Source organism: Dama dama, chromosome 26 (genome assembly GCF_033118175.1).
Source record: "Dama dama isolate Ldn47 chromosome 26, ASM3311817v1, whole genome shotgun sequence".
Taxonomy (NCBI): domain Eukaryota; kingdom Metazoa; phylum Chordata; class Mammalia; order Artiodactyla; family Cervidae; genus Dama; species Dama dama.
Window position 1 is genome coordinate 51,298,010 of NC_083706.1, and position 17,114 is coordinate 51,315,123.

A 17,114-nucleotide genomic window follows, 5' to 3' on the forward strand; every position below is an offset into this window, starting at 1 on the left:
ATTACATTTATATGACTGGTAATAAAGTAGATACAGTCACAAAAATATTTGAAAGGATTCCCAAAAAAAAAACATGCAAAGTAAGCATATTTAAAATTCATTCATTCCCTACCTCATTCACAGTTAAAATGAAGAAGTCGAACTCAGGAATGCATAGAGTTATAAAAATGTCATTAACACAGTTAATGTAAAAAAAAATGGTATTTAAAAGATAACTCAACCATAGTAAATTCATATAACGCATTTCAATGAGATACAGCTTAACCAGGCAAATATTTTATTTCACTTAGAAGCTGTCAGTTATCCTTTGGCAAAGAAGCAGCGAAGTAAAAGCTAGTTGACACACATTCTTTATAAAAATATAAGTGATTGAACCTTGTTAACTTTTCCTGCTGCTGTTAGGGACTGTCAAATGTGTACTATATAGAAAATACTTTTGAAGAAAAAAAATATGTAATATATTCACTTAGCCTATCCCTGGAGAAAAAAGGTGAGATTTTTTTAAGTGATGGAGAAAAAGAAGTGTAAAAGGATCTTAAACTTAAGATACTCAACCTTGTTCAAAATAAGAAAAAGTATGCATGTGGAAATGCCATTTTTTCAAAGGTAAGATTGGAAAGTGGCCCCCAAAGTCCTGTGGCTGCTCTGTTGGTGAGGGGGTGGGGGACTGCTGCTTTTACACGTCATTGGGGAGAATGGAAGACAGCACACTTTTGGAGAAGAGTTTGGAAACATAAAAAGAAATACATATTTTTCCCTTGGGTACAGCAATCCCACTCTAGGAATCCATCTCAGAGATACTCTGATCAAGACCATGAAAATACACGTGTATACAAGTCTATTGGTTGTACCAATATTTGTAATAAAAAAAAAATGAAAACTGTTTACCAATATGGGAACAGTAAAGTATAACCACACAATGGAATTCAATAATGCTAATTTTTCCGGGAAGAAAATATACACATATTACTAGGGAGAGCTCTACAGAATATATAATGTACAGTTTAAAAAAAAGGAAGGTGGAGACAAATATCCACAGTATTCTACTTTTTCCTTAAGAAGATGATGCAAATCTCTTCAATATCTACATCATCTATATAATCTGTTTATGTGTTTTAAAGTGGGAGCTTTTTCAAATAAAGATCTACACATACATTGTAGAGAAAAGGAATATTGAAGAGAATGGGAATAAAAGTTATATTTCTTTGAATATAATTATTCCATAGCTTTGACTTTGGAATCACATTAGTATTTTTTATAAATATAAAAATATAAATTATAAAAACAAAATACATTTTAAAATAGTTAAAAATATGTATGAAATTGGTGACATAATTATACAGTAACTGTACATGACTCTATAGCCCTACAACAATATACTCTAATGATAAAACAAACTGTATTAACACTGTTTTCAGTAATCACACTTTGGTGATGGTGTTGGTACTCTGAAACAGATACTATTATATACGTATTATGAAATGAGACAAATCAGTAATTATGTTAATATCACTCAGTAACAAGTATTTTTGCTAAGAGGGAAAACAATGACAGTTTTAAGATCAGTGACTTCAAGTAAAAATTTCATAACCCTGGGTATAAAGTGGAAATGTCAGTATAAACACAGTTTTTACCTTTTTAAAAATGCATGTTTCCCAGCTCTTTCAGCTAGGCCTAGAAAGAGTGACCAAGCTAGTAACAGTGAGCGCACCAAGCACTGGGACTGTGATTTCTAAATGCCATTTCCTATTTTTAAAGGAACCAGATCCCCTACCCAACTCCATATATAGGAATTAACTTAAAAGGAATCAATGACCTAAATATAAGAGCTAACCTATTAGAAAAAGCATAGGGGTAAATCTTCATGAAATGGGATTTGGCACTACATTCTTAAATTTGACATCAATAGCACAAGCATCAAAAGAAAATATAAATTGGACTGCATCAAAATTTAAAACTTTTTTGTATCAAAGAACATTGTAAAGAAAGTGAAAAGACAGAGTGGGAGAAATGCTTGCAAATCATATAACGGTGAGGCTCTAGTATCCGCAATAAATAAAGAGCTCTCCCAATATAAAAACTAAAAGACAAACAACCCAATTAAAAACAGGCAAAGGATTTGAACAGACATTTCTCCAAAGAAGATATACAAATGGCAAATGAGCAAATGAGAAGACATTCAACATCATTGGTCATTAAGGAAACGCAAATCAAAACCATGAGATATCACTTTATACTTAATAAGATGGCTACTTAAAAAATAGAAAAATATTAATAGCAAGTACTGGTGAGAATGTAGAGAAATAAAAACCCTTATAAGTTGGTAGTGGAAATGTAAAATGATGAAGCAGCTATGGAAGATAATTTGTTGGTTCCTTAAGAGGTAAAATTACCATATGATCTCAAAACTGCACTCCAAGAGAAATGAAAACATACACCCAGACAGAAACAAGTATTCAAATGTCTATAACAGCATCATTCATAATAGCCAAAGACAGAAATAATGCGCATCAATGGATGAATGGATCAATAAGTTGTGGTATATCCATATAATGAAATATTATTCAGCCACAAAGATAACAAAGTACTGATCCATATCACAACTTGGATAAATGTCAAAAACATGCCAAGTCAAAAAAAGGCAGACATAAAAGGTCACATATTTTGTGATTCCTTTTATATGAAATATTTAGAATTGGCAAGTCCATAGAGACAAAACAAAAAAAACAGATTTGTGCTTGCCAAATGAAGAGGGTAAGAGAGAATGGGAAGTGACTACTTAATGGATATAGAATATTATTATGTAGTGATGAAAAAGTTTTGAAACTAGAAAGAGGTGGTGGTCACTGCATAACAATATTAAAGCAAAAAATGCCACTGAACTGTACACTTTAAAACGGTTAATTGTATGTTATGTGAACTTCACCTCATTAAAAAAATACATCTAATGGTAATGATATAGCGTAAGTAAAGGATGTTTTGCAATGTTGGAAGATATAAAACATTTAAACAGATATTTCAGCTTTGTATTATTCTTTCTTTTTAAACACATGTTCTTTCATATAATATTTATGCAGTTGTTCAAAATTTTTAGCAATAGGGGTGTATGATAAAAAATTGCTCTAAATACAGGTTAATAAATCTCTACTTTTCAGGGTGAATTGATAGACATACTTTGTATACATTGGCTGAATAATATTTTAAAATTTATTTTCAATGCCTTTATGTAGATTATACATTTTCTAGTTCAACACAGGTCCTTCAAACCCTAGGGTTTTATATTGTGATTCAAACATTAATTTTCTTGCCCAACAATGATCAAATAGATTCTGGATTTTCAATTCCTCATTAGGGAATTGGGCATATCTAAGGTAGTTTTATACCAATAATTGCCCTTTTTGTGCTCTTGATCAGAACTGGAAATGGAGGAAACAGTGCTAGACTTACCCACACACGGCAGAGAGTAGCCAAGCTGAGGGTCATGGACAAACTGCCGGTCATTGAGTCTGGTCACACAGTACAGGTGGAAACAGTCTAGGCAGATCACGTGGCGGTGGGTGCACTGGAAAACCAGGACGGGGCTCCTGCGGAGGCAAAGACATTTCCTCTAGTCCTGCTGAGGCTGGAGACGCAGCGTGCAGTCCAGGACACTTCCTGTGACCTTGTAGGATTGCTTAGAGTACGCTCCATGTAGAGAACGGCACTGCTAAGCGCTGGGTTCATACATACCAAGGCTACCTCTGCAAAACTGGAAACACCTTGTGAACTATGAAGAACATTGATTTTCTTAACTTTCATTTTTTATACAACCATATGGACCAATCAGCTATTTAAACCCAAGTTCAGATACAAGCTCTTTCTAGAAGCCTTTGACTTATAATTCCCAATTAACCTACTCATCATGCCATCCACTTACAAATATTTCACTATTTTATCATGATATTGTTATGTTTCTCTTCACTTGTAAGACTATGATCCCTGTGAAACTAGATACTGAGTCTACTTGATATTAATATTCTCACAGCACCAGGCACTGTAAGATTTTAAATGAATGATCCTTGAATTCAGTTATAATATTAAATAGTATATAAACCTGAATTTCCCCCAAGTCAAAAGAAAAATTAGCAAAGCATGTTAAATAGTCATTCATATCTCATTGGCAAATAGAAAAGTAGAGTTTAGAAATAAAAGATTATCTAACAGAGATTCATCTACGACAGGATTTTGTCTATTATGCTTCCCCATCTACTCAAATATTCAATTTCTAAAATTAAAGTTAGGGGAGTACTAATAAATCAATATATGTAAGTCCTAAAAAGTTTGGTTTTCCTTAAAACACTGTAGGAAAAATCTGCCAAGTAACCACTTTTTTCTTTTTTGCTCACAAATGAACTGCATGAGTTTATGACAAAAAGGAGACAAAAATAAAATATTAATTTGAAATCAGCCCCAAGGCAATTTTAAGAGTAAGAAAGTCATTAGATTTTATCTTGATAAGCCTATGTTCTATGTGATGATAACAAACTACAAAATATTTTTTATTTCATACCCGGTTCTTAACAGATAGAAAAGCTCTTCCCCTAAAAATAACAGAAGATAACTTCATAATAATTAACAAGATTAAAAAAATTTTGTTTTCCTACTTATTTCAAAACAATATATAATACACAAAAAAATGGAAAGGAAGCCTCGCTATTTCAATGTCTTGGGCCAATAAGTTGATGGTCAATTCATCTGAGTAAGAGTGTCCCTGAGGTTTTTACGTGCTTCCATTTCCTAGCTCTGAACCTTTTGACAGCCCCTCAGGGGCATTTCCATTCCCGGGACCTTTTTCAATTGGGTGTTGACTGTGTGCTGAATTTTCAGCCTCCCCCTTCTGACAGCCTCCCCACTGAAGACGATGAAATGCAATGCTTGCCTGTTTCTAAGAGCGGAGTCAGGCATGCACACATGTACAAGTGCACACACACCTTACTCCCTCTAGATGACCCTTCGGACCTGCCGTATTTACCTCCTTCTTTCAGGACTACGTTCTGTGACAAAGGTTCTTCATTCTGATTTTAGCAACATGGTTGACTCAGCTTTTATAGGCCCCTCATCTGCTATCAATACAGAGAAACACTGGAGAAACTATGAGAGCATTTATAAAAATGTGCCTATATATAACAAGGTTAAAAAGAAAGCTTGGCAATTACCCTGTAGAAAAAATATAAAAAGAAAACTTATATAAAATCCAAAGCAGTCAGTATGGATTGTAGACTCTGCCAGGGTCCCAGAGAGACATTAAGATGTGTGGCATGTAGCCACTCGTCTAGCAAATGTATTCTTTCCATCCCTATTAATAGAAGGAAGAATAGAGAGTTCTCTTTCATGTGTGGACAACAGTACATATTTATAGTTTTGCCTTTCAGTTAAAATGTTTCAGTTAAAATAAGTCCAAAAGAACTTACACCACTTAGTCAACTCATAGAACATCAATTTCTCTGCTTTAGAGATCTCATCAAGAAAATTAGAGATACCAAGGGAGCATTTAATGAAAAGATGAGCACAATAAAAGACAGAAATGGTAAGGACCTAAGAGAAGCAAGAGAAATAAGAGGAGGTGGCAGGAATACACAGAAGAAGGGTACAAAAAAGGTATTAATGACCCAGATAATCACGATGGTGTGGCCACTCACTTAGAGCCAGACACCCTGGAGTGTGAAATCAAGTGGGTCTTAGGAAGCATCACTACAAACAAAGCTAGTGGAAGTGATGGAATTCCAGCTGACCTATTTCAAATCCTAAAAGATGATGTGAAAGTGCTGCCCTCAACACATCAGCAAAGTTGGAAAACTTAGCAGTGGCCACAGGACTAGAAAAGTTAAGTTTTCGTTCCAATCCCAAAGAAGGGCAATGCCAAAGAAATTTCAAACTACCACACAACTGCACTTATTTCACATGCTACCAAGGTAATGCTCAAAATCCTTCAAGCTAGCCTTAACAGTACATGAACTGAGAACTACCAGATATACAAGCTGGATTTCAAAAAGGCAGAGGAACCAGAGATCAAATTGCCAACACCCATTGTCTAGTCAAGGCTATGGTTTTTCCAGTGGTCATGTATGGATGTGAGAGTTGGACCGTGAAGAAAGCTGAGTGTCGAAGAATTGATGCTTTTGAACTGTGGTGTTGCAGAAGACTCTTAAGAGTCCTTTGGACTGCAAGGAGATCCAACCAGTCCATCCTAAAGGAAATCAGTCCTGAATATTCATTGGAAGGACTGATGCTGAAGCTGAAACTCCAATACTTTGGCCACCTCATGCGAAGAGTTGACTCATTGGAAAAGACCCTGATGCTGGGAGGAATTGGGGGCAGGAGGAGAAGGGGATGACAGAGGATGAGATGGCTGGATGGCATCACTGACTCGAGGGACATGAGTTTGAGTCAACTCTGGGAGTTGGTGATGGACAGGGAGGCCTGGCGTGCTGTGATTCATGGGGTTGCAAAGAGTCGGACACGACTGAGCGACTGAACTAAACTGAATTGTATTATACAATAAACAAGAGAATTCCAGAAAAACATATATTACTGCTTCATTGACTATGCGAAAACCTTTGATTGTGTGGATCACAACAAACTGTGGAAAATTCTTAAAGTAATGGGAATACCAGATGACCTTACCTGCCTCCTGTGAAACCTGTATGCAGGTCAAGAAACAACAGTTAGAACTGGACACGGAACAGTGGACTGGCTCCAAATTGGCAAAGGAGTACGTCAAGGCTGTATATTGTCACCCTGCTTATTTACCTTTTACTCAGAGTGTGTGCTAAGTGACTTCACTTGTGTCTGACTCTGCGACCCCATGGACTATAGCCCACCAGGCTCCTCTCTCCACGGATATGCCCAGGCAAGAATACTGGAGTGGGTTGCCCTGCCCTCGTCTAGGGGATCTTCCCAACCTGGCAATCGAACCTGAGTCTCTTACGTCTCCTGCATTGGCAGGTGAGTTCCTTACCACTAGCGCCACCTGGGAAGCCCCTATGTGGAGCACATCATGCAAAATGCTGGGCCGGATGATCACAAGCTGCCATCAAGATTGCTGGGAGAAATATCAACCAGCTCAGATATGCAGAAGACACCATGCTAACGGCAGAAAGTGAAGAGGAACTAAAGAGCCCCTTGATGAAGGTGAAAGAGGAGAGTGAAAAAAGTTAGCACTCTTCAGCAGCTCAGAAATGTCTTTGGAGGTCATTTTAATAAATCTGACATGAGTGACTAAGGAATTGGACCGTGTTGTGCTGGTGGTTCTAGGAGTGGAAATGAAAAGATGGATATGAGTGACGTTTCTGAGGGGAACCTGCCAGGACCTGTATTCTCGTGGGTCTTTTTCTTCCTTCTGACATTCCTCTGTGCCCTTTGCTCCGACTGCACATAAATGTTAATTGACCAATCCAGAAAACGATTTTACCCCAGTGAGCCAGGTTATAGAGCAGTTAATCAAAAGCTACATAAAGTTCCCAATCATATATAAAAAAATCATATACAAACGCTGCACTTGACATTACTTCAGAGTTATTTGTAAGCAATGATTTCTCTGCTTTTATTAAAGGAGTGATCCAAAGACCCTTTATTCAAAAAGGAGAACTATTAGGACATCTGTGTGTGTGTGTGTGTGTGTGTGTGTGTGTGTGTGTGTGTGTGGTAGGCACGCAGTCATGTCTGAGTCAGCGATGCATGGACTGTAGCCCGCCAGGCTCCTCTGTCCGTGGGATTCTCCAGGCAAGAACACTGGAGTGGGTTGCTGTTTCCTTCTCTAGACATCTCTTACATGTGGAATCCAAAAGAAATTATATGAAATGAATTTACTTGCAAAACAGAAAGTGACTCACAGACTTAGAAAATGAAGTTATGGTTGCCAGGGGGAGGGGACAGTCAGGGACACTGGGAAGGTCATGTAAACACTGCTTCATTTAAAATGGATAACCAACAAAGACAGATCGTAGAGCACATGGAACTCCTCTCGGTGTTATGTGACAGCCAGACGGAAAGGGGGAGAACGGATGCATGTATACGTATGGCTGAGTCCCTTATCTGTTTACCTGTAACAATCACAACAGTGTTAATTGGCTATACCCCAATACAAAATGTTTTTGGTGTTTTTTTTTTAATAAAAGTATTAAGCATAATTGAGAGAGTCCTAGTAAAACTGACAGTGAGGCATTCACATATAGGACACAAAGTAGAAAACTGTTCCACGGTAATCCAAACATTTAAACTCTTGTAAAATTAGTTCTCTAGTACCTACAAAATGGTACCAATTTTATTTTCATATTTTTCCGATAAAATGCACAGTTTTCTACCTCATCCATTTTCTCTCTTTTCACACACACACACTTGATCTCCTTTACATTCCCTCTCTCTGCCAAAATCTCTCCATCTCTGTCTGATGTTTTTCTCACAGATACATTTTCATTTTTACCCACTAACAGAGAGGCTGTGGTTCCAACTTCTCAACTGAACGTGACATATACTGAATGCAATGTGCCAAAAATTTCAAGATATGTAAAGCTAAGGAAGCTAACACCACTCTAAATAAAACAAAAATCTAACAGAGCAGGTAGGGAAGGGACACACAGAAGCGTAACACAGAGCAGAATATTTGAAGCTATGTTAAAGGTGTAGGAAATGGTAAGCAGACTCTAAGATGCTCCCCCAAAATCCCTACCCCAGGGTCTTCATCCTTTCGTGTACTTTTTTCCCACATTATATGAAGTGACCTGCTTGAACTGCAGGGAAAATGCAGAAATCCCAACATGGGACTTCCAGGACTAGACCAGAAGAGACACCACACTGCCTGTGCTCCCTCCCGGGTCACCGGCTCCGGGGAAAGTGAACGGCCATGATGTGAGGAGCCTCGAGCAGTCTGTGGAGGCGTCCACAGGGCTAGGAACCAGGGCCTTTTGTCAACAGCCAGCACTGACTCAGCAGCCACCTAGGCTAAACATCTCTGAAGTACATCCTCCAGCCCAAGACTATAGACCTGGCTGAATCTTGACTATAACTTCATGAGACACCATGAGTCACAAGCAAGAATCAATCCAGCTAAGCTGCTCCCAAGTTCATGGCCCACAAAAACGGCGGGGTAACACTGATGGTTGTCTTACGATGCTAAGCTTTGGGATATGTTTTTTATGCAGCGATATATGACTAACACAGGCACAGAGGAGGAAGAGATCATGTTAAGACAATAGGTAGGAAAAGAATTCGTGAACGGAGTGGCGTTTAAAGGAGGATGAAGATTGCAGCACGTGGAGCCAGAGAAAACATTCCAGGTCTAGACAAGAGATGGCAAGTACAGGGCGTGGAAGGTGGCCGCTGACTTACGCAGGACGGCTGGTTTCTCCCTTCACCCCAGCAAAAAGCAAAATTAAGAGAAAGATTATATTCCACGATAGCAGAACTTGAAATACAACCAGAAAACATGAATATTAGAATTAAAATGTTAAGTATAAAATCATTGAGGAGTTTAAAAAGTGCAATTTCCCCACTGGAAGGAGAATATTAGCTCTTAAATTTAGCTAACATTTGACCCTTGAGAATGCACACATTGTTTTTTCACCATTTAGTTTGGGCTGCAGTAACACAGCTGTTATGCTCCAGTTAGTAATCTCACTAAGCCCTCTTCAGACTCTTTGTACATGAACAATGATGACTCCTGGGAATTTAATAAAGCATTTGATTAGATAAAAAATAATTAGAGGGAGAGAGCTACACCATTAAATAACTCAAGTTTATCTTCTTAAGAACTGTCACTTTAAATCCCTTTTAGTTAGAGATTGCTTATAAACAATAAGTTAATGACCAAAATCTCTGAAACCAAATGCATTTTCATCTATATTTAGCCACATTACCTACTAATTGCCCAAGTGCATGACCGACAAAGAAGTACCCAAGCCGCGCCTCCCTGCAGACACGCTGGAGATAACATTTCAGCCCACATATGTCGTGCAAGTTCATTACTCGGGTTAGCCAAGTGAGCAGTCCCCGTCGCTGGAGAGGCCCCTGATCCAAGGTACTAATTGATAGATCCAACTTTTAGAAATTAAAATGAGCTTCAACAGTTGAATGACCTTCAAGATTCCTCCCAGCAGCCAAGTCAAAATCCTGAAGTAAGTTCACTTGCCCATTAGTTAGCTTGGAATCAGAATCATATTAAGGCCCTGGCAGATCCCGGACAAGCTCATTAAGTGCTTCTTCCAATTCCTTCTTGCCTCCTCTGCTCATGTCCTCCTGGCTTTATCTGGTTCACTTTGCTGCACAGGCAGACACATAAACACACACACGAGTTGACTCTGGCTCTGTAAGCTTACTTGTAGAGGCCCCGTATTTCACTGTATAGACCATACCTAAGATGAAGACTCCTTATGTTTACATTTTTGAATCACTTTTATTCATCCATCCCGCCAGTAACTTTAGAAAAATCACTCCATGCCAGACACTGCCCTGCCGATGTGAAGAAGGCATGGTCCCTTTCTTCAGGGTCCCATGGGGTTGTGGACAACAAAGTAATTGCTTCAGTGTAGCTAAGTGCTACCATAGGGATGACTTTAGAGACCACCTAACTTGTCTCTGGGTTTCCCTGGTGGCCCAACATTAAAGAATGCAGGAGACACAAGTTTCATCCCTGGGTCGGGAATATCCCCTAGAGAAGGAAATGGCAACCCACTCCTGTATTCTTGCCTGAGAGATCCCATGGACAGAGGAACCTGGCAGGCTATAGTCCATGGGGTTGCCAAAGAGTCAGACAGGGCTGTGGAAGGGCTTGCAAGATGGCTCAAGCCTCAGAGCATTCAGCCCCTGTAGAGAGATGACAGCGAGCATACTAATTGGCTTCCCTTCTTGACAAAAACTTTAAATAAAATATTATACAAAACATATTACAGCAAAATTATTCCAAAGTAGCTTTCATCATGGCAGTTCTTGGTCAAATTATGAATTAATTACCCAAGGCCAATGTATTAAGACCCCAGGTTTTCCTTCTGGAAAGGGCTCTTTCCAGAGCCCTCTTTAGCTTAGATTTCACCCTGCAGTATGTATCTCCCATATTGTCATTCATAAATCTTTCTGTTTCTCTCAGGTCAGTCTCTTTGTAGCTTCTGGACCACCCTCTTCTTTAATGCTCTTATCTCTATGTGTAAGATTCTTCAATTTGTCTTCACTTTCCAAAAAAAAAAAACTGTCAGGGTTCAGCTCCAATCCAATCTTTTTCAGAAAACTTTTATCAGCAAGACTCTGGTTAACAGGGATTCACTTCCTAATTTCCTGTAAGCCTTCTGTTTATAAAGTTCCATTCTGTATTAAACTCAGTATTTCACAGTCTATTACTCCTATCGTCCTCTATCACCTTTACGAGCCAACGTCAGTTTCCCCGACTCAAATTCAACAGAGTTTTGAAGCTACTGTGTGCTGGTTCTTTGGAGCAAGGAGGGGAGGGGAACATGGAGTTCTTGCCCTCAAGGAATCCTGTTTGCTGGTGAGATAATGAGTCTGAGACACTTTTTGGAAGGTGAACGAGAGACAGCTGACTCCAGTGTGGGTTAGGCAGAGAAAGTTTCCTTAAAAAAGGAAAATATAAACTAAGACCTAAAAAGCAAGAATGAGTTAGTCTAACCAAGAAACTACAGGGAAGTGAGGACACATGTAAAAAAACACTCTAAATGGAATAAAATTAGTTCAGGTTAGGAAACTATGTCTTGTAATTTCTTATCAACACCTCAGCCTCCATCAAAGTTCTGAATTCCTCCAAATATTGAAAATGAAACTAAGAAGTAAAGCCACTGCTTCTAAAAGTCATGTAATATAAGTCTCTGTCTTAGGTTTATATGACACCTTAAGTGTAGTTGAGTTAGGTTGTTTTGAACCATTAGTAACAAGCAAGCTATGCAAAATAGAATATAAAGCATGGTTATAAGAATTCATGGACTGTTAATTTCCTCCAGATGGTGTCAATCTTTGAGAACATTATTTGACTTTGGTATAGCTTATATATTGTATTTCTAAAAATAACTACTATGGACAGGTTCGACCCAAATATAAACCATTAACTTCTAGAAGTTTTAGATTGTAAACATTTCAATAAAATGACATATAATTTTAAAATAAACCCTTTTCTCTCTTAAAAAGTAAGCTAAACTTTTAAAAGCAAAGAGGTCACCCCTCTTTTATAGCAATTCATTAAAATGATTTATCAGCAACACCCCAACTTTTCTTGCTATGGTATTTATACTACTAAATGAATGCTGAAAAGTAACTATAAATGGCAGGAAAATTATAATAAAATAACCACTGCATGTAACAAAATGAAATTAAAAAAACCCTCCAAATGATATTGGCCTATAGGAGGAAAATGCATCTTATGAAAAATTATATTTCTTTCTCATCCCCCAATAAGTACAATTAATTTCAATCCTCAAAATTATATTTACAAAAGTCCAAGAATGCTCAAAATTATATTCACGAGTTAAGTGCTTCTGAGTTATAATCTCAGAGCACACTGTATTCAGACTGTCAGTGTATATTGCTAAAGAGAGCTAACACCAGATTTAACATAAAATACTTTCTGGGTCACATCGTTTGCATAGAGCTATTGTGTGGCACCACTCAGAAGACCCCATCTGTAACATACACCAACTCATGCACATATCCTGTCTTTGTTTTCTCTTTTGAGAAAAACAGCTAGGAGCAGCTAGAAGCTGCAATAGCATTCTGCTAAAATGAGAAAGATAAGAAGACAGATCTTGTTTAGATAAGAACCCCACTGTGAAATAAATTGTTCTAGTGTATCCCCAAATCTCATGATAGGAAATATTAATGCACAAAGAATCAGCCCAGTGGCTCCAAATATTAGGAGGTATTTAACATAAGAAATTATTACTGACACAGAGTGATTTTAAAAAGACACATTTGTTTGCTACGAACTCACAAAAACCTTGCAGGGAGGATCTCTTAATGGTCCTTCATTCATCCCTAAAATGAGTGGATGAATGAATGCTAGTAGAATGCTGTCTTTCATTCCTTTTAGAAACATTAAACCCAGATGCTCTGAAGTAGGGTAGCTTGAAATGAAGAACCCACCTTTAAATAGATTGTAGACAGCTTAAAACAGTTCTACCATGAAAATATCACAAAATGAGGAGGTATTATGAAATTTCTGCAGTATCATTAGATGAATTCAGTATGAAAATATTAACAGTTTAAGAACTTATTGCACATGGTTAACATTATTTTCCTAATTGAGTTTTTTGTTTTACATATAGCTGGGGCTTCCCAGGTGGTGCTAGTGTAAAGAACCCACCTGCCAATGTAGGAAACATAAGAGATGTGGGTTCGATCCCTGGGTCAGGAAAATTCCCTGGAGAAGGAAATGGCAACCCACTCCAGTATTCTTGCCTGGAGAATCCCATGGGCAGAGAAACCTGGGGGGCTACAGTCCATAGGGTTGCAAAGAGTTGGACACAATTGGAGTGACTTAGCACACACGCACGCAGACATAGAAAGCAGTGTATAACATGATAAAATGTTTCCCTAAAAATAATAAAATTCAACTATATAGAGCCATACACATCCAACTGAATTCACGTTGAAAACCTAGAAAAGGAACCCTGCGAGGGCTCATCTCAGGAAGTCAGAGGTCGGGGAGGTTGGAGAGAACCCTGGGAGGTGGTGGGAACGGCTACACCACCAGCCAGCCTGAGAACCCGGTTTTGTAAACAGGGATCTGTGAAGCGACAGGTTAGCGCTGGCAATCCCTGAGGACCTGAGACATTAGAACCCTCAGTCTGTATGATCACAATATTTCTTCCTTCACATAACCATGGGGAATTTAAAGCTTACTTGAAACAGTGTATGAAAGAGAGTCATAATTCCAGCTTTGCACCTCTTGAATGAACACACGAGCACACGTGCTCCTTACAGGAGTAAGAATCTGGGGATTTCTGGAGATTTCACTTCCAGGAAGATACATCTGGAGAAAGGTCCTGAGCGAGAATATTGAGGGAAAATAAGAAAAGGTATTTTTTTTTTTAACCCACAAAATATCTTAACTCTCTTCAACTCTTTGCGACCCCATGGACTGTAGCCTACCAGACTCCTCTGTCCATGGAATTCTCCAGATAAGAATACTGGAATGGGTTGCCATTCCAATCCTGTCTCCAGGAGATCTTCCCAACCTGAGTCTCCTGCATTGCACACAGATTCTTTACTGTCCGAGCCACTAGGGAAGCCCTATATATCTCTCAATAAATAACAATTTAATTGTAAAGTACTTTTTCTCTTGTTTTTCTAGTAAGGTCCGCTAGAGGTTGGAGTCAACAGGAAAAGACAGAGGGGCAGGTGCCCCTGGCCGTGCTCCCTGCTCCCACTCACAGCCCGTACCCCAGAGAAGTCAGCTATTTACCTTCTCTCCAGACTCTGATCTAGAGAGGTCAGCAAATTCCAGCTGGGGCTGAATGTGGCCCCCCGTCTGCTTTTGTGAAAAAAGTTTTATTGGAACACAGTCATTTTTACATTTTGCCTGTGGCTTCTTTTGCTCTATAACGGCAGAGATGGGTAGTTGTGACAGAGACTGTACAAACCACAAAGCCGAAACCGCTGTCCAGCCTTTTACAGAAAGGGGTTCCTGCTTGAACATTTGCCTCCATTAATCCAAGGGCCATCTTTTGGTCTCTCCAGAGCTGGCCTGATTCCCCAGCTGCTTGACCGGATGACAGAATGACTGTGAATGAGTAGGGGCACTCGGGGAACGCAAACGGGAAACAAACAGAGGTCAACAACGTTGCAGGATTAAGCGGTGTGCAGCGGGGAGCCTGTTTCAAGCTGAGCCGTGGATCCTACTTTTCAAGGCTGCAAGCAGCAACCTCCTTCATCTGGGCCACTTCTTTGGATGAAGCTGATCCGGCCTCATCCAGGGCGTCCAATGCCTGCAACACCCACTTGATAGAAAGGGAAAGGGACTTTGCTTAGCTAATGGAAACTGATGGCAAGAAAAATGTGATGGTGGCTGGTGGCTGACTGGTCAGGGAAGGCCTGGGGAGAGGATGTTACACTGATCCCTAAATGGCCTGCCACACACAGATCTGATGCAAGAGGCTCTGGGGAAGGAGTGGCTGGAGAAACGTCCCTTTAGGCAGGAACATCTGGGTGTGTCTGAAGAATTAAGGGGATGGCCAGTGTGATGGGAGCACAGCAAGCAAGGGGAGAGTGGGGTGAGATGAGGTTAGAGGAGGTGGAAACGGCTGCGGGAAGCCTTTGTCTAAACAGCCAGGTTTCGACTCTCAGACAACACAAAGTTCTCAGCAGCGATGTAACGCGATGCCATTTATGTTTAAGAAAATGCCTCTAACTTTGTGGAATGAATGACCTAGGGTGTGGCAAGAAAGGGAGAGGTCTCATGGACACTGTGACATCCTCCTGGGAGACAAGATGGTTTGGACTAAGTGATGAGGCCAGAGAGATGTGGATGGATGGAGGCCACATTTGGGACGACATAGCGTTGGCATGTCTCCAACTGAGCTCTTTTCCGTTTTTACTAACATTTGTGGATTTCTCCACTTTTAGGAAACCTGAAGATCATGTCCCCAAATCCTAGAGACCACTGTTATAAAATTAACACCTTTCTAATTACTTTATATGAAGATGGAGATTTTCTACTGGTTTCTAAACAAATGTAATGCAAAATCTTCACTTAGAGCCTAAATTAAATGATGGTGAGCCTGACAATAAAATATCATATTAATGAAATCTAAAAACTATAATTCTATTACTCACTGCTCTCCTGTAATGAGCCAGGCACTGGGCATAGTGTGGGGCACAGATCAAGGGATCAGAGACGGTCTGATGAGCCACCTTGGACCAGGTCAGGGCAGCCCAAGTCAGTGAGTCTGTGGGCATCAGTATCTCCAAACAGGGTGCTGATTTTGGTGATACCAGAGTTAGATTATGGGAAGTCAAGCTGCACAGACTCAGAGGTTAATGATCCCGAGGCAGAAAGGAGACAGGCTATGTCGAGCTTCTCCTCTTAAACATTTAGTGGATGCCTCTACTGTGCCAAACTCCCTGCTATGCGCTTTTTCTACATTATTTATTTAATCCACTGAACCAGACAAGTCTCAGGTGGGCAGGGCCCACGTCTGTGTTTTCTGCAGTCTCTCCGCCCAACACCTGTCCGTAGGAGGAGTTCAAAAATATGTGTTGAGTGAATGGATGGATGGCTCCCTCATCCCTCCCATGACAACAACAGCAGTGAAATACCCCAGCGCGGGGAGGAGCAGGTGAGAACACAGGCTTAGGGGGCTTGTGAATGACAAAGCAGGCACCAGGGCCGACTGTCCTCAACCTCCTCAGTGCCATATGACGTGGCCTTAGTCCAGGCGGGGACATCAGTGACATTCGCTGTTGGAGGACAACGGCTGGAAGAGGAGTGGGACTGGAAGTATGGACGGAAGACTTCTTTCGGTTCTGCACTTGCTGAGTGTGGGATGTCTCTGGCCTATCACCGAGCATGTGCAGAAGTCAGATCAGCACGTGGTTCTTAAACTCAGGGAAAAGATCACAGCTGGAGATCGCTCTGGAGACCCGTCAGCCAGAGACGAAGATTCCAGCCTGGGAGTCGGTGAGATCGCCGGTGAGTGGTGTATAAAATGAGGCGAGGGGAGAGGAGGTGGTCGGAAGAGAGCCCTGGGGAACACTGACCTTACATGATAACTGGCTTGATAAAGGGGCTCCTGCTTACTGAGCTATAGATGTGAAACTTGCTCACTTTCTCCCAATAACTGACATGACTGGGTTCTGTAAAGCACACCCGCTGGGCAGTGGTGCACCAGCGACATCCCAGAGTCCATGGCTCCTGGTGGCTTTTAGTTTTTCCAGTAATCTAACACTGCTCACGGAGCCCCAGGCAGTCCATGCTGAATTCCCATCTCACTCTGCACTGGAAGGTCTCTCCTCTCTATGGTGAGACCAGACTTGTGTGCCAGTGAACTTTGGTAGCTCTTCATTACTCAACCCTAACTGACCAGTGACCTTCTGGGCACTTTAATTGTTATTATTGCTTCTTTATTTATTGATTAATGCTT

General features: G+C 40.1%; 1 protein-coding gene across 1 annotated transcript in view; it reads right to left on the reverse strand.

Annotated features, from left to right (window-relative positions):
* The window catches only part of PRKN (parkin RBR E3 ubiquitin protein ligase), a 1,218,605-nt gene that overhangs the window by 434,644 nt on the left and 766,847 nt on the right, over nucleotides 1-17,114 (reverse strand). Inside the window, exon 8 of the mRNA XM_061130058.1 lies at nucleotides 3,448-3,584. Within this exon, the coding sequence (XP_060986041.1) occupies nucleotides 3,448-3,584 (137 nt within the window). The remainder of the gene's footprint in view (nucleotides 1-3,447; nucleotides 3,585-17,114) is intronic.